This window comes from Pseudopodoces humilis, chromosome 5 (genome assembly GCF_049639895.1).
Source record: "Pseudopodoces humilis isolate 2021_Gansu_Grassland_sample_001 chromosome 5, ASM4963989v1, whole genome shotgun sequence".
In the NCBI taxonomy this organism is placed as follows: domain Eukaryota; kingdom Metazoa; phylum Chordata; class Aves; order Passeriformes; family Paridae; genus Pseudopodoces; species Pseudopodoces humilis.
In genome coordinates this window covers 45,351,120-45,374,489 of record NC_142204.1, presented here as the reverse complement: position 1 = coordinate 45,374,489, position 23,370 = coordinate 45,351,120, and the positions used below count along the sequence as shown (strand labels likewise).

The window sequence follows — 23,370 nt, the reverse complement described above, 5'->3', positions numbered from 1 at the left end:
ACAGTCACGTCTCAATATTCTTGTACATCTGAGAGTGCACCTAAAACCAGCTGGCCAAACAAAACCACAAAGAATAAAGGCACAATTTTAGTTTGTAGAGAGGATTAAAACCACTGAAAAGTAAACCAAACTATTCTTTGGAATTATGATTGAGTGAACAACTTGTTAAAGAAATTTATCTCCAGGAATCTGAATTTTATTAGGGCTGATCAAAAGGCCTTTTTTAAAGGGAGGAACTTTCAGTGGACTTTGATCTTGTTAGATTAAACTCAGATGAAAGTTCAGAAATCAATAGAAAGAAACCTCTTGTGTTACACAGCACAGAACTATGTAATGATATTTTGTGTTTTTTGTAGATCACCCTGTACTTCCCAGTGCATCTCTGTATCATTAATATTTTTCCACTAGTCTGAATAATGAACATTTGTAAACAATTCAGTAGTTCTTTCATTTGTTGTATGTTGCAAACAAATTCTGTTTTGCACTAAAACCACTAACAGTAGTATTTGTGTTAATTTTTGCTTTCAGCTTCACCTCCTACTTTTGAACTGAACCCTATGAAGAAGAAAATCCTAGCAGCTAAAGGAGGCCGTGTAATCATTGAATGCAAGCCCAAAGCTGCTCCTAAGCCAAAATTCTCCTGGAGCAAAGGAACAGAATTGCTTGTAAATGGGAGCCGGTTAGTATGGACTGTTAGTGAATCCTTTGAGCCTTAAAAATGTAACCTTATGTATCTATCTAGGATGATACTCCATTTTGCAGACTTCAGGAACAGGGGAATGTACAGCTCCATGAAAATAGTATGCCAAAATGTTGCTGGCAGTATGGATTCAAAGAGTTAGCAGGATATCCAACTTTACCCAGTCTGTTTTAAGAATTGAATTGTACCATAAAACTCTAAGAAAAATACTTGAATGAGTACAAGTGAATAGAAGTACATTCTCTTGTTACAGCAATCTGAGACATCTAATCATGCCACAGTCTCTTTAAATATTTTTTACTGCAGGCATGCTTATAAATCCAGTAATTAGATGTGAGCTTTCAAATTATGTTTGTGGTTTTTTCTTTCACTTACTACAGTTCTACAGGAAGCATTGCTTTCTAATATAAAATCTAATTTCTTTTAGTGTATTTTTTACACTTTCCATAGCATACGTATCTGGGATGATGGGAGCCTGGAAATTATCAATGTCACAAAGCTGGATGAAGGTCGCTACACTTGTTTTGCAGAAAATAACCGAGGAAAAGCCAATAGTACTGGTGTTCTAGAAATGACAGGTAAGCCTCAGAATTGCATTAGTTTGTTATGGGTAGAATCCCTTAATTCAAAATGACTAATTTTTGTTCCAGAATTGCACTACTTTTTCAAGCTGTTCTACATCTTTCTAATTTAATTGCTCATTAACAATGAATTGATGTTTTTAAAGCATATTGCTCAGTTGAAACTGGGTATGTTTGCATCAGTTCTAACACTGTATCTCAATTTTCAGGGTTGATTTTTCCATAACAGATTGCTAAACAAGATACATTAAATCAACATATTTTAATGTGTTCACTCTATTTGGTAGCTTAGCACTCATGATAAGGTGTAATTCTGGGGCCATGACTCACAGTAATATGCTGACCTTTCTTAGTGGTTTTTTGTTTTGTTTTGTTTTGTTTTGTTTTGTTTTGTTTTGTTTTGTTTTGTTTTGTTTTGTTTTGTAGGGGTTTTGGTTTGGTTTAGTTGGGTTTGGTTTGGTTTGGTTTGGTTTAATTTGTTTGTTTTGGTGGTGGTTTTGGTGTTGTGATGATGGTGGTTGTGGTGGTATAAGTATGTTTGAGACAGCATTGCTGTTAAAGAAATAGGTATGAAATTTGTGAGATAAGGCATATATCCATATTATTGCACTTCTAAATTATCTTCCTTTATTAGTATTTTTATGTACGGTTTGAGTATTGATACACTTAAGTGTGTGTTTTAAATCTGATGTCAAATAACTAAATAATGGACAGCATTCTGTAACACCTACATCTATCAAGTACCACTGACAGTGGAAGAGACATTTGTCAAATAGGTTTTTAATCTCTGTACCAGAATCATGCTGGATGTGACAGCTCAATGCTAATGTGCTAACGTAAGAATTAGTCTGTAGCATCATATGAAAGCAATTTTCTGGCTGATAGATTCCAAATTTATTGTACCAAATGAAATGTAAAACTGTATTTTGATGTTTGCAGTTATTTTTTATGTTCTGCTGCTTCATATATCTTAATATTACCCTCAGGCATTTAATTATTTTGAAAGTTTATGTAAATAAATATATCCAGCCCCTTAATTGTTATATCTTCTAAAATCAGAAAGAATATTTGCATACTAAATTCGTGCAGTGAAACAAAAACCAATATGTACTTATAGACTAGTATAAAGAAATTTTAAATTTTGAAAACTTCTGCTCTGATTCCTCTAAAAATGAACACCAAGAGTAAAAGACATCACAGCAGAAACAGAAAGGTCAGTTGACTTATTTCAAAATCATTTTCATATTGTGGGCAATGATGAGGGCTGGTGAAGAATGCTTTGAAACTGGCATTCCCTAGCACATTGTATGGCCCATAAAACTTATCAGACATTGCACACATAGGAAATTAAAAAGTTAAATCTGATTCTGACAGGTGCTGCAAACTCTGATGGCTTTTCCCAGATGCTGTTCATTCCCTGCCACTGGCCCACTCTTTCAGCAGCTTTTTAGAGTGATGCTAGTACTGGTGGAGCACACATTCCACCACACTGGAATGGAGATAGTATCCTAAGCACGTGTCCATGTGTAAGGCCCTGGAGACCAGGTGTTAACAGGTTGCTCCAGTGTACTATGAGATGCTCCATACAGCAGGCAGCAGTAGTTGTGCCATCCTCATAGTCTCGGTACTAAGCAGGTTTTAGATTACTAGGGTAGGATCTAGTGAAAGATTTCTTTCTGAGACAGATTGATAAAGTACTGGGTTTGCTGAGGATATTTTCTTTTTCCGTGTAAGATGGAATGGAGTGTGCTCCTTGGAGGAGGCTCAAGCCTAGGTTTTAACTAGTGGCAATAATTCTCATGGCTATTGTCTTCCAACTTTTGATACCCTACTACCACTGTCATATTGGTGGGACAGATATTACATGTCATAGCATAAGGAAGCTATTCTGTGGCTTTTTGTTTTATGATAATAATTGTAAGAAAGGGGAAAAGTCTCATTGATCCAGTGAGTTCCTTCCAGAATAGTTGCTAATTTGCTATATGAGTTTCATGTATGTGAGCTTGAGCAAGTGTCATGAGATGTCCGCTTTCTTTTTTGTTCCTGTAATAATGAGACATTGCTGAGGAATGCACATATTTTTTTTTTTTTTTGTATTGTTTTCTCTTCTTTTTCACATGTAGCTATTTACACAATTTGTTATGCATCTATTATATTGCTTCTCAGTAGATAAATTAAGATCACAATACCTGCAATGCTCTAATGAAAATGTGACTTGGCCTAACCACGTAGAACTTTTCATTCATTAAAGAGACAAGTTTTAAAACATTGGAAATATTGTAATTGAAACAAGAAACACAACACCAGTCACGTAAGATTCATCATGTGTCTTCTTTCTACTTAAGACATAGTTAATGAATAAAAATAGTTGTAATTTAACTCAGAGATTTAAACAGCTAAAAAGAAGTCAGGTATTTTAGGTGTAAAATGTTTTCTTTGTTGTCTTCAGTTTGGTCCTTTGAAATGTAGTTGTATGAATAACATGTAAACCAGACTTTGAGGGAGTGGCTTTATGTATGATCAAACAGTTATGGAGCTGAGCTTATATTTGAATAAACATTTATTTATTGGACTTTGCCATGTTTGTCTTTAACTTCACAGAAGCTACAAGGATTACTTTAGCTCCATTGAATGTTGATGTCACCGTTGGAGAGAATGCTACCATGCAATGCATTGCATCCCATGATCCCACATTAGACCTGACATTTATTTGGTCTCTAAATGGCTTTGTAATAGATTTTGAGAAAGAACACGAACATTATGAACGGAATGTTATGGTAAGATACTATAGATCCTTATTTAATACATAAAAACCTATTTTTCTTTGTCATTAATAGCTGCCGTTTCTGTGTTGGTTTGGGTCCAATAGGCCAAGAACATAAAATAGAATTACAATTCAGACACCTTACAGATAAATAGACACTTGCAGGCAGACACCTGAAATCATATATCTAAACTGATGTAAGTGTTTTAGTACCACAGAGAAATCCCACTCTGATTATTAGTGAAAATAGCTGGTAAGTAGATAGCCTGATTGTAAACAGGGTGCAAATTACCTCAAAAAAAGTTTGCATATGCCTTCGTTTTTACTAAACCATGTTTTTCTCATCAACATTTCTGGAATTTGGCACAAAACTGGGACAGATGGTGGGTAGGAGTCATACAGTCTGTAAACACTGATGAAGAACAGTTTATGTGAAGGCTAAACAAGTTAATACAAAGGCACTCATTTTGGCACATAGAACAATCATAGTTCCTTTTTATTTGCATGTATGGTTATGTTTTTAGAGTCTTCTATCAGATTTATTTAAAATTAATATCTCTATTAGAAATCCTTTCTTGTTATGTCTAATCACATGCTGATTTGCCTAATATTCAGAAACCTCCAAGTGGTTGCCTACTTGTGTAAATATTTATTCTGTTATTCTGGATTTAAGTTATACAGTTATACATTTAGATACCTGGGGTTTTTTTGTGCTCCTAAAAGAAACTGTGGCTATGGAAAGAAAAGGTTGTTGATGGTAGCTGTAGTGTCTGGGAACACCAGGGACCACGTTTAGCTTTAGCTTTGTGTTCAAAATGATGTACCAGTGCCTCATAGGCTGGTAATACTATCTGATTTTCCATGGACCAAGAGATTCCTTTTTTTAATTTTAGTATCTGTTTATGTCCATGTGAAAAGATGTGTAAAGTGTGACTATTTTTAGTCTGATTTAGAACAAAACACCCCTTTGAGGAGTCAAGAGTTGCCTCAACCCGCTCATTTGCTGAGTTGTAAGATGTAGTTAAGAAGCCACGCAGCTCTTTCAGTGAGAGAACATGTCCAACAAGCCAGCAGAAGTATGCTAAGATCAGCTGATAAACATTGAAACCCAAAGACATACACCTGTTTATGTAATAAATCTCCTGGAAGTCTATGTCCACACTCAGTAGCAGGGTAGTAAGTAGTCTGCAGTGTCTTTTGTATTGCCTCAGGAATTAATAAGTATGCAGTTATTCTCCATACACTGGCATCTTTCAAAACATTTCTAGCAGGCGGCTATTAAGTCACACTTTTGACAGGTCTTTATTCTACTCTGGTAATTACTGCATAGGAATAACTTGGAAAAGCTTGAATTGCCTCCTAATTGCATTAGTTTGTCCTTAAAGGCTGGAATGAGTCTGAATATCAGACAAAATAAGAGCTTAAAGAGTAAAGCCCCAGTAAACTTCTTGTAAAAGAGCAAATAAAATCAGTCTGTGTCAGATTTTATTTAGTTGATTGCTTTTAGCTACATGACAGATGTCACACAAAGAAATTTGTTCCGTAGAACAGAAAAACAGACTGAAAGTGTTGATGAATCTGTTATTTTGGTGTGGAAAGAAGGTAAAAATGGTTTTATCAGAAGAGTTTGTGGTGCAAGAGAAAGGAACCTGATCTTTCTCCATCTGTAGGTCATGTGTTGAGCATGTTAAACAAAAATTTTTATATCACTGATATATACTTTTGGGGTTTCCTCCAAATAATGAAAATAGAAATAAACGACTTGTGGTTTTTTGTTTTTGTTTTTTTTTTTTCTTTTAGGAGAAAATAATACCAACTTTAGGACACTTTCTAGCAAAGCTTTTCAAGTTGACAAATATGGGACCAAATAAGGCTTTCAGAAAATGTGTAATTCTCTTAGAACATTGATACTATTTAGTTTCCAGCTACCTGTTTCATCTTCCACATACCCAGTGGTCCTGGACTTCTTGGTCTCAAAATTCTGATTATCTCCACAATATTTTAGACCCTTTATTTTAGACCCTTTATTAAAGTGCTTCATTTCAAAACCAAATTACCCTAACTTTTCCAGACTACCTTGGTCTCTACAAGCTTTCTATGGTCTGCACAGGGGGGAAAAGAGGTGCTTCTATTCATCTGGGTGGTGAATCTTGTCCTGGAATATTTCCTTTTTCAATAGATTATAGGTATGGATCCTTCACAGGATTCAAAAGCTGAATAGCTGTTAATTCACTTAGACCCTAAAAATTAAGTAGTTTAGATCTAAATATCAATTAATTTACTTGTCAGTGTATAACTAACCCCAGAAGAATATCCTCCTTTCTGAAAGATATTTCTTGGTTTGTTTTGCTTGTTTGATCTGCCAATACTGGTAGAAATTCTTTTAGCCGAGGCATCTTCTTGTTTTACATTCCTAAGCCTTAATTCTGGGCTTTCAAATACAAAGCAAGTGCAAATAGTCTTTGTTGCTCTTCCACAGGCACCTTGGTCTTTATTTGGGACAGAGGGGACAGTAGGATTGCATTTGAAGTCTGCATTTGTAGGTATTAGATGGTTCAGTACTTAAGTAATAACAAATGCAGAATTTTTAACAAATTCAGCAAATCCAATGCAATGGTTTATGTAGGATATAATTAAGAGGAATATGCACTTTCTGTATTTGTTATTGTATTGCTGCATTAAGGGTCCTTTTTCTTCCTGGGTGAGCAAAGGGATTTTCTCTTTTCTCCTGCCACTTTCCCTGGCAGTTCTGAGCTGAAGTCACTGGGTGGCAGGTTTGCTCAGGCTTTCTAGGATGAAAAGGGTGAGCTGGTTTACACTTGTCAGGAGCAGCCCAAACTGCCGAGCTTGAAATGTGCTCACCAGCATTTCACAAACACAAAAGGAAAAAATATTCTACTGTGAATATGAAGATAAATATTATACTGTGAATAAAGGTATGTGAAGCATGTGCTCTGTGCTGTGATTTCCTGTTGATGAAGGATCCTCATCTATCCCTCTGATAATATCACTATTCATTTATGTGACTATACAGATCAAGTTGCTGAAACTTAAGTTGCTGAAACTTGATAGAGCCACAGTATTTCAGTTCTCAAAATAATACTATTATTTTTGTCATATAGACATAATGAAATGCTAATTAAATTCAGATAAACACCTGCATAATTCTCCTTTCTTTAAGTGCAAGCTTTGGTATCTCAATTATTGCTTAAGGCAAAGCTAATTTGCATTACATTAGTATTCAAATTAATTTCTCAAAAGGACATTTGTCAGTTCTGTTTCATTTCCTGTGACAGCAGTATGTAAAGGGGAAAAAAAGAAAAAAAAATTGGCTTGCTTCCACAGAGTCAAATGGATTCTTCAAAATCTTACTATTAAATAGATTACTTTTAACTTTTTGTACGGTTGCTCCTCTGATTATTTGATTGAGGAACTAAACATTAGCACATCTTTTCAAGTCCCAAAAAGATACAGCTCTTCAAGTGATCTGGAAAACTCAAATGTTTTTTGTTTGTTGTTTATAGTTCTGCTTTTTGTCATTTATTTTTAAAGATTGAAAAGATTACTTTTAAGATATTTATATTAAAAAATACATACAGTATCCAAGTAAGAACATTCCTTTAAGTTCATTAAAAAAAAAAAGTATTTTTTTAATACTTATGGGTTCCACTAGTCCATTTGTATGGATAGTCAAGAACAGGAACTCCATAATTTAACTGGTTCAAGTCAGAAACTTGTACATAGACTTAGGAAGAGTTCAAATTTAGGTTGTGGTTGTCTTAGTGACATAATGACACAAATACGTTTTAAAATGCTTTCCATACCAGCAGTATTTCTGTTTGCTACATTATTTATTAGTTGTCTTTAGCGATATCAGTGAACCTGAAACCCTGATACTTTTATCACCATTTTATCTTTAATAAGTTAAATTGAATTGCTGTGCAAGGGTTTGGGAAGTTGATAAGCCTACAAATAACTTTCTTCTTTAAATATTCAAAGAAAGAGTGAGTGGTGATGGAAAGATACAGTAAAGCCAGGTGCGAATTTTGTCATAGAGACAACTGACTTGTAACCTCCTTACCTTTTCTCATAGAAAGGGGCATTTCTCAAGCTGATGCTGACAGACCTCAGTGTAATGACGGTTACAGAGCAGGAATTAAGACCTGCTGAATCCACACTGACTCTGAAGTGTGAATTCTGAGTTTGCAGTGTTCTCTCCAGGGACATGGCACAAAGGCAGACAAATACATTCATCGTAGAATTTGTAGGACCCATAGCTCAAGCTCTATTCAGCTTTGAAGTAGCTTCTGAATCCAAGGTGTCTGTGCATAACCAGCTCTGAATCCCTGCAGCTATCTTGTGGTTAACCTGCAGTAGTGCAGACTTCTCTGAATACTGAAAAGCTTGCTTTTTTTCTTATGCAAATATTATTCCTCTTACTTTATCTCTCTTTGAAGTACAGAAAGCTTTACAGTCTTCCAGGATGACATTTATAATATTCTGGGCATACACGACCAGACAGGTACTTTTCATTTAAGTGCAGCACACATGGAATAGCCTGTTTCTTTGTTTAATTGTTAAAGGTGGTTAGTCCAGATACCAAAATGAACACTGCAGATTTCTGAAAGAGGTGAGATGAATTCTAGATTGGAGACAGTGTTTGTCAGAGCACTTTGTTTGTTTCTTCTCCAAAACTGATTGTTTTGTAGACAACAAAGAACAAGTTGAACTATAAAAATCAGATTAGAGGACTAGAGATTTATAGCTGCCTGCTTTATGTACATTATTTTAAATTGCAGTTCATTGGCTGGACATGGATTGACAAAGTTATTCTACTGCATGCTCCTGCTTCAAAAGATTTCCATGGAGACATTTAGTTTTATTTTTTATATCTGTATTCCAACCCAAACTATTCTATGATTCAACTGTTACCTGCAGCAGAAAATATACAAGGATTTTAATTTCCATTTTTCTTCATTACTTTCCTTGGTAATCCTCCTTGTGGAGTGTTTAGTCTAGCTCCAGCTGTAGACTAGGAAATTAATAGAAAGTTGGTTCAAGAGAACTGAACAATTGGAGTAATTTATTTAGATAGAATCACAGAATAATGTGACCTTTAAGAACATTGAGTCTAACTGTTAACAGCACTGTGAAGTCCACCTCTAAACCATGTCTCTAAGTGCCACATCTACACATCTAAATACCTCCAGGGTTGATAATTCAACCACTTCCCAGGGTAGCCTGTTCCAATGCCTGACAACCCTTTCCATGGATAATTTTTTCCCTTGTTATTTGTTTTTTGTTATTTGGGAGAAGATACCCCCACATCAGTATTCAGGTAGTTGTAAAGAGTGATAAGGTCCCACCTCAGCCTCTTCTCCAGGCTGAACACCTCCAGTTCCCTCAGCTGCTCCCCATCACGCTTGTGCTCCAGCCCAGTCACCATCCTTTGTTGCCCTTCTCTGGACTTGCTCCAGCACATCAATGTCTTTCTTGCTTTGAGTGACCCAAAACTGGGCACAGTATTGAAGTGCCTATTCACCAGTGCTGAGTGCAGAGGGACAATCCCTGCCCTGGTCCTGCTGGCCACACTGCTCCTGATACAGACCAGGTGCCAGTGACCTTCTCGGCCACCTGGGCACACGCTGGCTCATGTTCAGCTGCTGTCACCAGCACCCCCAGGTCCTTTTCCACTGTGCCACTTTCCAGCCACTCTTCCCTCAGTCTGTAGCGCTGCCTGGGGTTGTTGTGACTCAAGGGTGGGAGCCTTTGACCTCATAAAATTTGCACTGGCCTTGACCTCATAAAATTTGCCTTGGGTCATTGATCCAGACTGTCCAGATCCCTCTGCAGAGCCTTCCTGCTCTCCAGCAGAGCAACACTCCTGCCCAACTTGGTGTCATCTGCAAACTCACTGAGCATGCACTTGATCCCCTCATTCAGATTGTCAATAAAGATATTAAACAGGACTGGTCCTGGTACTGAGCCCTGGAGAGCCCCAGTGATGCCCAGCTCCAGCTGGTCCAGCTCCATTCACCAGCCCTCTCTGGGCCTGGCCATCCAGACAATTTTTTCCCAGCAAACAGTCCACACATCCAAGCTACAGGAAACCAGTTTCTTCAGGATAATGTTGTGACAAATGATGTCAAAGTCCTAAAGGCCAGCAGACAACATACACAGCCTTTCCTTCACCCACTAAACAGGTCACCTTGTTGAAATCAGGTTATTCAAAATAGGAAAGCTCAGTTACACACTGATTGGGAAGAAGAGGTTATTTATGGCCTAGAACAAAGCCGCAGTTGTAGTGAGCTCATTTAGTTCAGTTTTTGAATGCATTAAGGTAGCAGGTGATTGTCAATGAAGCCCAACTAACAAAATCAACTGCCTACTGGGTTTTTTTTATGAAAGAGAGTTCCAGGACTCTCTCAAGGTACTGTCTCAATACACTGCTTCCAATGCCTTGATGTATGAGGGAGGTGCTTTAGACATGAGTGAGCTGAAAGTCACTCTAAATATTACTCCAAAGCTACCCTATTTTGGGTAGGTTTGGAGTAATATTTAGAGGCAATGGCCTAATAATAGCCTAGTGAACATGGAATGAGATGGATGGAGTCAGTGGTTAAGAGCAAGGGTGGGAAGGAAAGCAGAAGATATAATGCTGAGGGCAAAGCCAACAAGCAGTTTTCTCTGGCAGAACCCTTTGAGGAAACTTATTCTACTTACAGCACAAAATATTGTAATTCCTTTAGAAGATGAAGATCTGCCAACTTCTGTTCTAGAATTAAAAAATACTCTGCAAAAGCAGTTGACTGTAACATTTATGTGCTTGCAAGACTTACTAGGCTACCAAAATTCATCTACCATCTGTAGTTAGATAGCAGGAGCTGAGAAAGCCAGGTGTGAACCTGAGTAATGGTTTTGTAGTGTATTGTGAATTTTTGTCACTGGCCATAAAGCTGTGAGCCATGAGCATAAGTGAGCAAGTTGCTAGGCTTTTTCTGCTCTTATAAGTGAAATAACAAGGCCCATTACCACAGGGATGCTGGTATAAAGCACAGTGTCCTCAGGAATTCTCAGTGGTATGCTGAATGGAGAACAGTAATATATTTGTTGGAAATACTTCCCAGTCCACATCTCAAGGGTAGAATTAACACTGTATATCCTTTACATATAAATATAGCTCACTGAAGGAAAAGATTCTTTAGTGAGAATGACTGTCATTGTTATCCTGCTGAATTTTTTATTTATCTGTAACTATGGCTTATAAAAGAAAACAAGGTCTAAGGTGAATAGGATTAAGAAAGTAGTGTTGCACTGATGGTGTTGTCCCCATGTCTCTGATGTTACATTTACATTAACATAATCACATTTACATTAACATACCTCAACAGCTGTTGGATTATCTTTTCTGGTGTTAGCAACCACACAGCTAATTCTGCACTGGCAGGATCAAACCAATTTACTAAATTATTTCTAGCTTTGGACAAATTGATCTCATCACCAAGAATCCCATCTCTTCTAGATTACTTCTTATTGATCCTCTTACCATTTTACATCTGCTATGTATTAAACAATGCTGAAGCTCAGATGTCTAATTTTAGAAACTGAATTAAAAAACCCACTCTGTCTCTGCTTACCAGGTTCCTCTGTTTCTGCCAAGTTAGCTTTCTTATTATAAGGGGCTTTTAAGTCTTATATTAACAGAGGTTCCATGATTGTCTCTGAGGGCCCAACAAAAGTGGATTGACACTGTTTTCAATCAAAACACTAGTTTCCTGTAAATGACACTTAATTGTACAGGGGCACATTATGATGGCTTTTGGCAATGTAGTGCACTGGCAAAGGTGATGGTCAAAATACCAGTGACTATCAGAAATAGGTCATAGAATGCTATTTTTGACATCACTATTAAATCATAAATATAGGGCTTATACGGTGAAAGTATTTGCTTGAAACTTGGTAAATATTGAGTGGTGAACCACAGGTACCCTTGGAACATCCCTGAGTATTGCTATCACTACTTCCAGGCTGTGATTCAGACTTCTCTGAGTTAAGGAAGGCATTTTTCAATTCAGCCAAGCTGAGGTTTTTGGATGAAAACATACAGTACATTCATATCTAATTTGTGGACAGAATTTGCTGATGCCTGTGCTCTTTATTTGCTTGGTAAGCTCTTATTTTACCACCAAGAACTTAGGCTTCTTCTGAGGTATGGAAAGCTTCATTACCAGCTACATAAAACCTTGCTCCAGGAAAGCTTCTGAAGCAACAAGATACAACACCATATATATGGGTTGATGATTTTTTAAAATTATGTTACATTTTTTCATCTTCTTTTAAGGATTTAGGTTATAAGACCAAGTCCCCATAAGGGAAATTATTGTTAGAGCAGGGACCTGGACACATCATTAATAGATACAATAAAGCATTTTAATTAAAGTACTAACATAGAAATTAATGAGTACTAGTCCTAGAAAGAATTTGTAATAATTTGTTATTGATTATGATTATCATAATATGATAATGATTATGAAATTTCTAGTTTTTTTCTAAAACTTGTTGCTTTGCCCAGCATTTGCTTAAGTTTATTTGCAGATGAAAATACAAATGCAATGATCCAAGAATCACAGGCACTGTGGTTCTTTGTAGGATGACATTTAGTGTTAATGAACTAATGCACAGCAGTCAAATAGGGAACTATTAGTTTTTTTTTATTAAAACCAAAACCAATAAGAGCAGAATTTAAAAAAAACCAAAAAACAACACATACCAAAAAAACAACAACTAAATTGAAAACTAACTAAAAACTCAAGGAGTTTGATATTTTGCAGCTTCTTTGTTGTAATTTTTTGAAGGACAGAGGACCAGGTAGCTGCTTTATTTGTTCCTATAGAGCTACTGACACTCTTGATTTTTCTCCCTGGAAGCTGTTGACAGAATTGCTTAGCCCACTGTGAGGCTCACATGTGATTAGTCAGGTGTTGAGCCAGACAGTGTTCACTTATGCAGTAATTCCAGCAGACTTTTAAAGGATGCTGTCTGCTACAGCAGTCTCCTTGGAGTTCTCATGAATAAACTGGGGAGGCACGAGCACAGAAATGACACTATCACAGACTCTCAAGGATAATTAGCCTTGAGTGAAAAGTGTGAAAATATATATACACATGGAAATAGTTTAATAATAACTGAGAGAGAAATGATCTGGAATATATCAGGAATACTGGATCGTTCACCGATCCATCAGATCAGTTTGATCCTTGCTAGCAGCACTTGTGTTACTCAAAAAGAGAGAAGGCACAGCGTAACCTGCCTTTCTTGCTGACCCTGTAAGGCAATCAGCTGAAGTATTGCAAGCCAGAATCAAGCACTTTCTTTCGTGTGTGCTTGATTCTTCTTTCACCCAATTCTTTATACACCACAGTAATTTCCACGAGCTCTTATGTTGGACCTAACAAAATAGATGTTAACAGATCTCAGTTTGTGCTGAATTTTTTTGCCAGCAGAAATTGAAGCTGGCAACCAAAATCTTCACTGGAAACTGGAAAGGAGAAGGATGGTGTTATCTGGGTATTTTAATTTTAATTATTTTAATATGGACTATAAGATATCATTCTAGTTTCAGAGAATTTGGAGAAGATTTAATCTTATTTTCTTCCCTCATCCTTTTCAATCAGGAAACATAAACTGGATGGTATTACCTTTATTTAATTTCTTTTGAATGTCTAAATGCAGAGATACAGCCTTCAATATTTGAGATTGCCTCAAAGGTCTTTTTTGTTACCCAGAGTCTTCAATGATGGCAGCACTTCATCTAAATACTTCTTTTTTTTTTTTTGGCTTACTTCTTTCACCTAAATACTTTTACAGTTTCTTTTTGTACATACCATTTTACATCTGAATTGCTTTTATTCCTGCATGTAAAGGTCTATGGATTGCAGTAAGTTATCTCAATGTTTGATTTTGGGGGGGATGGTTTCAGCTATATTTTTAAACAATTTTCAGTGAATTAGGAAATCTGCATGTTGCCCCTATTGATATAGTGTAGTATAAATCCATGTGTTAATTTTTTGTAGCACTTTTACTCCCATGAAAGTTCAGGTGTATTTTGGAGAGAACGTTTGGGTTTTTGTGAAATCCCTTTAAGACTAGCAAATGTATAACCCATTGATCTAGCCTAGTAATCTTTTTCTGGAATAAAATGCAGGATGGATAAACAAAATATTTCATTTTTAACACTTAAGTTAGTCTTCACATAAAATGTATTTTTAATTAACAAATAGCTGTAGTGCCTATAATGGTCTCTGTTCTAGTTGTTGTTTTACAGGTGTACATCTGGTTACTCAGAAGTGTTATAGGATAAAAATACTATATTCTGTTTGCCTCTCTGTATGGCCAAAGGTAGCCAGTGGCCCACATAGCCATCTGAAAACATGGCTGCATATGTCCCAGTCATCTGGCACTGGTGAAGAGTCTTAAGGGAAGGATTAGGGTCTGGGATGATGAGTGTATGAGCCTTGTTGAACAGTAAATTGCTTCCCTGGGGTCCTGCTGTTTGCCAAGGTGCAATGAGAGCTGAGCCAGGGGAAGAGCATGTCCAGCCTGACAGGGGCCTCAGCAGCGAGGGAGGGCAGAGGAGTACAGGGCAGGTCTTGGTGCACCTGTGTTTGGGCTGTACTTGTAGCCTCTCTGAGATAAAAACTCAGGTACTGCTTTAGGATTAAAAATGAAGAGCCAAACAGCATCCTGCTCTGTTAGTAATTCTTCATTACATGCTATCCTGCCAATGAGTTTAAAAAAAGCAAGTGATGGTGCAGAAAAATCATCTGACTGGTTTGTGAACAATTTCTTGACTCAATTTAGTGTTTAGATATGAGCTTCAAAAAGTAAGAGGGAAATGTTGACTTGTCAATAATCATTTACTAAGGTGTCTGTTTTTTCATGTCCAGTAAAGAGCTGCAGCTCCTCAGGAAAGAGGGGACACTTTCAACAGCTGTCCTATAAATCAGATGTGTGTTTGTGGGTGATCCATTCTCAAAGTAAGCACTTACTGTTTAGAAATAGCAACCACTGTAAATCAGTTGGGAGGGATGTGTAGACAGGTATCATGTAGCTGCACAGGGATGTTTGCCAGTTTCACTAAGTGTTGTTTTTGTGACAGATTAAATCCAATGGTGAGCTGCTGATTAAAAACGTTCAGCTGCGGCATGCAGGGAGGTACATGTGCACTGCTCAGACTATTGTGGACAACTCCTCAGCTTCAGCTGACCTTGTGGTAAGAGGTAAGCTTCTCCAGGGGATACAGAAATGTGGCTGGTTTTCACCTAGACAAGACACCAAGACAAGAGTGTTTCTGATTGTTTCAGATATGTGATTTCTCACCAACAGATGGAAGAAATTAAAATGAGAGGTGCATAAACATGCAAAGTCATGAAAGTTTATTCAGGGTACTGATTCAGTTGCAGACATTTAGAGGTCTAACTGAGCATGTGTTTTTCTGAAAAGAAGTAAGGATTTTTTGATTAGGGGTATTTTCCTTACGTGAAAGCAATTTTTACATAGTTTAATTCGGTGTTCATTATTAAAAATAGATTTCAAGGATCATTTCAATGTATCTCCTGGATGGATACATTTCTAAGTCACTTCTCATTTTTCATAAAGGTGTATGGATTAAATTACTGCGTATAATACTAGGCCTACATTAAAAAAATTCTGAGTTTTCAAATTACAGAAACCAAGACATCTGAGGTGAAGTTTACCACTCAATTTTTATCTGATTCATGTCTGTTAAATGTTACTGCAGTCTCAAAATTCTGTTCTTGCTCCTACAGTATGAATCCTACAAGATCTGTTACAATGTGAAGTTTTGATAGCATGAGTTAATGTCCTTTGGGAATTTTGCTCTCTTTTATGCCTGTGGGCATAGCACATTCTGAATCACTAATGCTCTAATTCAAAGCTGATATAACTTGTATGTTGTGTTGCCTGGCTGTTGGGTTTTGGCCTAAAGAGCTGTGTAGGAGCTGAGGTATACTAGTGTCATGGTTCTGAACTTCTGTCATCTCAGGTTGTCGTGTAGTTAAATATTTCTGCATTTAATTTTTGCTGGGTACTAACAGCCCATGAAATGTCATCAGTTTTAGATAAAATGTCAAAGCAAATATGGTAAGTGATGAAACTACAGAATAGATCTGCAAAGTAAAAGCGTAGGATCTGTTCATATGCCTTAGTATTACGTAAGCAATTCCTTTTAAAAATTAAAAGACAAGGTGCTTTATCAAGTTTCTGATTCCCCTTCCAACCCAGTAATTAGAGTCATTGCTCAGAGACTATTTTGTAGAAGAAATTAGCATTCATTTTGTTCTCAAAATTCAGATTTTAATGCAATGAACACAGTTTTTCTTATGGCTGCCTTTTTTGTGAGTGAAAGACTCAACATCTAACCAGGCCAAGAGTAAATATCTTATGAAATATGACAAATGTGGGATTGTGGTATCACTTCATTAGTAAGAAAGAAGTGAACAGTCTTGCAGGAGAATGGGTCTCTCATCAGACCTTTCCTATGGGTGTCCTTAGAGCTGGGATAACAAATATGAATATTACCAGGGTGGAGAGTTGACCAACAACCCTCATCTTAAAACCAGCACTTAACAACTCCTGCTTTGTGCATCCCTTGTGAGGAGTAAGAAGCTGTTTCCACATGCAGTGAGGTATTTTGTCCTTACCTTGAAAGGGAGGTCCAAGGAATGAAATTGCTTGCGTGAAGGATATATTTAATTTGAGTTATTTTGCTCAGATGTATGGAGAAAATAAACAGCTCAAGAACTGAAAACACATTTGGCACACTGTATGTTTAGATCTGATGTAGAAATCTCCTTCCATTTTTTTTGTTGTTATGTTTTGATTCTCTGTGGTTTCTCTGTAAATAGTGCAGAGAAATACATTATGGTATTGTTGGGGTTTTTTTAATATTCTCTGGGATTTGTTCAATCAGGTTGTTGGATAATTATCTGAATCATGTTGGCATATTATTATCTGTGAATTTTGAAGAAAGTACATGTCAGTAGTCTTAATGCATTGTATCTTTTTTTACACAACAGTTAATATGTATCAAATAACTGGGTATCATATAAAACAGAAGCACAAGAACAAAACCAGAATTTTATAGGAACTTTGAACCTGATGTGGGGTTCACCACATTGGGGTAATATGAAGGCAAATAAAAATGGGAAGAGATCTATAGAAATCTCTTTTAAGGTACGATTTTTCTCCAAAATAAGTTACAGGGTTTTCAGCATAACTTGCAGCTAGGGCCTGTATGGCACAAGCAGAAGTGTAGGTTACAGGTGGGTTAAAGGCCATCATTAGGTGGAATTTGAGAAGGAAAATTTTGGGTTTTTTTTTTTTCTGAGTTCAGTTTGGTTTGGTAAGAACAGCAGCAACATTTTCAAAGTATCATCTTTTCACTTAAGATTATCTCAATATTGATCAGGCAAGAATCATGGAAGTTTTATTTGGTAGTTATAAATTGCAAGAGCAACTGTCCTCTGAATCATTCCATAAAGCATTAAAAGTTGATGTACTAAAGTACATCATGTGTATTTACAGCGTATTTAATTTTTTAATAGTACTTTTTTTTCTTTTTTTTTTTTTTTTTCCTTTTGTTTTTTCCCTCAGGTCCTCCAGGCCCCCCTGGAGGTATAAGAGTAGAAGAAATTAGAGACACTGCTGTAGCACTTACCTGGAGTCGTGGAACAGACAATCATAGTCCTATTTCTAAATACACGATCCAGTCAAAAACCTTTCTTTCTGAAGAGTGGAAAGATGCCAAAACAGGTAAGAGTAATGCCAGAAATAATAAGGACAGTAAGTTTTAAAATATGATTGTTAGAAAGTGACTAATCAGAAAGTAATCACAGAAGAAAACCAGGGATGTTATTAATGTCTGCTGCAGGTTTACTGTCCTGTCAGTGTCTTGTCAACTGTTTCATTCCCAGCATTAGAAGGACCTGAACTAAATGTCAAGAAATAACAGAAAAGAACTGGCCAGAGTTGCTACCTGGTTTTTTTGCCTCTTCCGTTGTGCCTGAAACATTCAACATCAACTAGTGTAATCACAAAAATTTATTTACAGGTTAATTTGGATGAAAAGTGGATGATTTCATTTCTGTATTTGTTATAGAGAAAGCTGGTTAAAATTGTCTGCTTTTTCCTGGGAGCAGACTAAGTTCCAATTACATTAAAACTGGCACCCCTAGGGAAAACATAGCTAAGATTATCCTTCTAACCACTGGATGTCATCATTGTGCCACAACATTGTAGTTAAAGATCAACCTACCTGAGCACAGGAATTATGCTAATTTTTTTTTCAGCATTTTGCATAAAAACATAAACTTAAAAAAAAAATTTAGGCTACTAGTATCTCTGAATACTTTATGAAGGATAGCATTGTCACAAGCTATACAGAATTTTCCAATCAATATGTTTCATTATCCCACCCTTAAGAATTACATCTTAAGTGCTTTCCTGTGGAATTAAGATATCACATACTCAGCATTTCTAAATACTAAAAATATTAATAGTTTCAGTGATTGTCTTCCATTTAATTTTTCACTTGAAACTACAGATGTGTAAGAAGTAGATTGACATATTGAACTGAAATTTTTTTAGAGTAAAAAGTCAGATATAGTAGGCCTTCTGTATTATATCCTATTTTTCTTTCAGATTATGTAGTATATGTAGATCTCTTGGATATGATTGCCTCCATCAGCCAGCACTGATATTTTTTATGTCAAAGTAGCTTGGAAAATAAACCCAGAAGGTTCCCCAGCCCCTTCCTATCGCTTATATCTTGTTTAATGTTTTCTGTACAATAGATTTCTTTGAACTTTAAGAAAATAAATAATGTATTATTTAGAGCTGTTCGATTAACTGATTATTTGGTTCAGTAACAATACATCCAGGAAGGAGGATCCTTTTAGACTAGCCTCTGCTTTTCTCAGGATAAGTTAATTTTATTTCTTACTCATTCTGTAGATTTCAGTTAAAGAAAAGGAAATGTGAAGAATTTCAGGTGGCAGCTAATATTGTTTTGTTTTTTGCTGTGTGGAACTGGAACTGGAACTGGAGGTGTAAGAATTAACATAAGTGTTGTTTTCAGATCTTCATTCTGTCTGATTCAGAGCAGAGACTTCAAACCACTCTTCTCATTTCTCAGGAAGATTCCCTAGTTGCAACGTTATAAGCATGATGGGATGAACATCTCTGCATCTCTGAAGTTCTCTGATTCTTAGAATTACTGAGATAATATTTGAATTTTACCCTAAAGAATGCTGAGTGGGATTTACATCTTGGGTGGGACAGTGAGGAAACTAGATTGTTGAATTCCTTTTAAAAGATCACAAACGAACACAAAAGATACACATTACTAATTTCTGAAAAATTGAAAGTAACTATTCTGGTGTTTTCAAAATCATTACATTTGCATCTGAACCACAGTTAGGAATTTTGATAAATAATTGATTCCCTAAAAGTAGGTAAAATTACCATACTAACTATCACTAGCATTACTGCAAGATTTTACTTAATTGCTGAGCTGCTCCCATTTTGATTCAGTGTTAACTTTCAGATTAATGAAGCATGATGAGCAGTCCAAATTGATCTGTCACCAAATGTTTAGGCTATCAATTAATGTTGTTAATTTTTAATGTGTGAAACAAGAAAATATACTTTGGCATTGCATTTCGGAAATATTGTTATTATTTCTACTAGCATTATCCGCCAACCAAATCATTCATCTCAGGTTTCATAATACTGAGTGCGTTTTGTGAAAGAAGTGTAGACTACTTCACAGTATGGAAATATGTATGAATGGATTATGTAATAAGTTGTTTACATTTATGTTGCTCTTTCCAGTTAAGGGGTTCAGATTCTCATTGTGTCAAGTGTTCATAATTGTTCTGGGAATCTGTGGGACAGTAAAATTAAATTAAGAGATCAGATGTAGCCCAGGAAGGACATTGAAAGTGTGTTAAATTTATATCATAACTTGGGTGACAGGGGAGGTTTGCAATAGCTTTACTGACTAGATAGAAAAATAATCTAAGTAAGAATGAGGGAGGGTAGTAGGCAGGTAGAAAGAAAAATGGAAAGTGAGTTCATTTCTCCTTCAGAATCTCACTTTGGAATGAAATTTAATGATCATTAGGAAGAGGGAAGTGGTGTCACCATCTAGTGCTTACACTGCTGTTGCCTGGTTGTTTTTTGGTTTTTTTCTGCCGGCATTTCATTTATATTTTAATTCCAAATCAGCTGTCTGTGGTAGCCTTTCCAGTGGAGAATATCTCAGTTCTCATCCTCCTCTGAATACAAGACTCTAATTTGACAAACAACTCTTGTTTGTATATAAATGAAAATCTTCTGTCTTTCCGTAGCTGCAGACAGCTATAGAAACAAGCCCTATTGTCTGTGAATTGCAGACAGTCATGAGTTACTCATTTTATATATGATAAAGAAGCTCATCTTTATGACAATAACAGGTCTTTTCATAGGAATTACAAGAACTTTTACCTTTGTTGATCAGAATCAGATAGCAGGTTATAACATGCTCACTAATTAGGTACACCAAATTAGGACCACATTTTATAAACCGCTCTTCATCAATTGATTGAACCCTACATGTTTAGCCCTTGCCTGATCATGTAATGAATTTTTATTTTACTGTTTCTGCATTACAGATTTCTTATTGCATTTGTCTGTAGGTAAAATGAAATTCTACAGCTACAGTATGTAATTAGTAAGGAAATCTCATAACTACATGTACTAGTTCACACCCAGTTAAAACTTGGAAGTCAATAAGGGTTTATCCAAGATAGTTGTCATAGTTTCCAAATTCCCAGTCACTGCTGTGGGTACTCCTTGTAAAATGTTATATTCCTAATGTGCAATGTCAAGTTTCCTTTAGTTGTCTGTGTGTGGTTGTAGAATAGTGCAAGTTTTGTCACAATCAACTGCACTGTTGCTGACCTAAGTGTGAAAATGCTGTTTTCTAAAGCATTTATTCTTTTTTTTAGACCCATCAGATATTGAAGGAAATATGGAATCTGCTACAGTGATTGATTTAATTCCATGGATGGAATATGAATTCCGGATAATTGCAACAAACACTCTGGGGACAGGAGAACCTAGTATGCCATCACAGAGGATTAGAACTGAAGGCGCTCGTACGTAAACAGAAAATGTCAGGTTTTTTTTTTTAAATGTGTTCCTTAATTTTTACAGTTTTGTTTACCAATTTGGTCATTTTAGGGTTTACTTTAAAAAAGTTTATAGGATTCAGTGTGCAGGGAATATGTTTTCAGCCACCCACTACTACAGATTGTAGCAAGCAAGTATCAAACTATGAAGATGTGATAGCATCAAAGCAGATATAAAGGAAACATAGTCATGTGGCAAATTTGTCTCCATTGCTGAAACAGAATCAGACTGCATCTTTCAGAGATCTCCACTGTGTCAGTCAGCCAGGCTGTGTGTGTTTATGAGTGCACGCACATGTTTGGGACCATGCTTCAGGATTTAGGAAAAAACATGCATGTATTTTACAAGGAAAATGTCCATTTGCCATTTGGTTTGTATTCTAACTAAAGAATACATGAAAGAATGTGTGTTCTACTGGATATTGCCAATTTTCTGAGACTGAAGGTTTGGTCTGGTGTCTTCTTACTTCATGTCACATATGTGACGTTATCCAACATAACGCACTCTTACCTGTCTGGTTGCTCAGTGCTAATAGCTCAGAGCATATTAAAGATATTCTTTAGGCACAGGCACATCCTTTTTATAATGAATTCTCCCAAATGAGGAATTAGATGTTACTATTCCAAATAATACATTCTGGTTTGACTGTACAGAGGAGATAACAACAATGTTCTAGGGGGTAATGTATGCATAAAGACTGTATCCAACAAAGCCTGTATACCACAGAGCAATCTATACCCACTTGAAATCTAGATTTCTTTACAATTGTTTCCTATAGCCTGAGTTCTGAAACTAAAAATGAAAACCCGAAGTGTGAAAAACAACTTTTGCAATTACACCTGCTAGGTCATAACTTTGATTAGATAGTATTTTCAAAATAAAATGTATTTGCATTGTAAATTTCAAAACATTCATTAAAAACAAATTTGGTCCATTAAAATGTTGTTGCATGGGGAGAAAGAAAATAAATTGGTGAAATATTTTGGATAGGGAAGGAAGAGCCACAGAGCTTTAATACAGAAGTAAAAGATAATCACTGCCTAGAAAATTGACTGCTAGCATAATATGTTTTATGACTCAAGAGCTGTATTTGAAGGCCCAAGAATATACAGGAGAAATCTACACATGTTTCTTTGAATGTCTGGTGCACAATAGATGCTTTAAAACGTTAGAAAAGACACAGATAAGGAGAGAAATAATGCTAACAGGTGGAATAGGAGTAATGTCCTGCAGTTTGCAGTGTGCCACATTCATGCCATTTTTTGTAGCCTCCCTAAAAATGGCATACTTTCCAGTTTTGTAGCAGGAACCAGACAACAGACTAAATAGACCACTTCTTGCAAAAACAGCTTTTGCAAGAAGTGGTCTATTTAGTCTGTTGTCTGATTCCCCAGGCACAGCACCATGCTCTGGCAGACTGTGAGACAGTTTTTGGCAAACCATGCAAAATGGTAACGTAGTCTCCTTAGGCATCAATCAACACTTCTTGCCATGACAAAATAGCGATTAAATAATTTACAGTTTACAGAATAACTTCTGCACCCAAGTGTGTTTTCTGCCAGGGGCTGGAATTTGTTATAAGCAACAGCAGGATTTGGGTTGTACTGTCAATGTCAAAGGTACTACAGAAGCAGTACCTAACTACCCAACTGCATGAACATTTTCATGCAATTCTGAAAAAGGTAAATAGCAAATTACAAGACATGTCCACATATTGTAGTTATTGTTAACATTTTCCATGTTAAACAGCAACAAACAGTGCTGGTCTTTGTTATAATATGTGGGTGACAAATAATGCCTGTTACACTTAAAAGTTGTCAGCATCTTTTTTGATTTTGAAGTCTCTCTTCTGGTAGATAACTGATTTCAGTAACTTATTAACATGCTAAGACTGTGTGCAGTGTTTTTTATTTTTAATGAAACAGCTTGCTTCATCAACAGCATTTCACAATTTTTTCTTGAAATTCAGTAAAGGTCTGGTTTTATATATTTTAGCTTCTGGATGCATTAGAGTAATTGTCTAAGTATAGTTGTCTAAGTTAGTTACCTGGTCTTAACAGAGAGAGAAACCT

General features: G+C 36.2%; 1 protein-coding gene across 1 annotated transcript in view; it reads left to right on the top strand.

Moving 5' to 3' along the window:
* Window positions 1–23,370, top strand: part of CNTN1 (contactin 1) — a 206,715-nt gene that overhangs the window by 151,600 nt on the left and 31,745 nt on the right. The window contains exons 12-17 of the mRNA XM_088055395.1: window positions 529–679; window positions 1,151–1,278; window positions 3,883–4,058; window positions 15,204–15,324; window positions 17,720–17,878; window positions 21,115–21,264. Coding sequence (XP_087911521.1) covers window positions 529–679; window positions 1,151–1,278; window positions 3,883–4,058; window positions 15,204–15,324; window positions 17,720–17,878; window positions 21,115–21,264 — 885 coding nt within the window. The remainder of the gene's footprint in view (window positions 1–528; window positions 680–1,150; window positions 1,279–3,882; window positions 4,059–15,203; window positions 15,325–17,719; window positions 17,879–21,114; window positions 21,265–23,370) is intronic.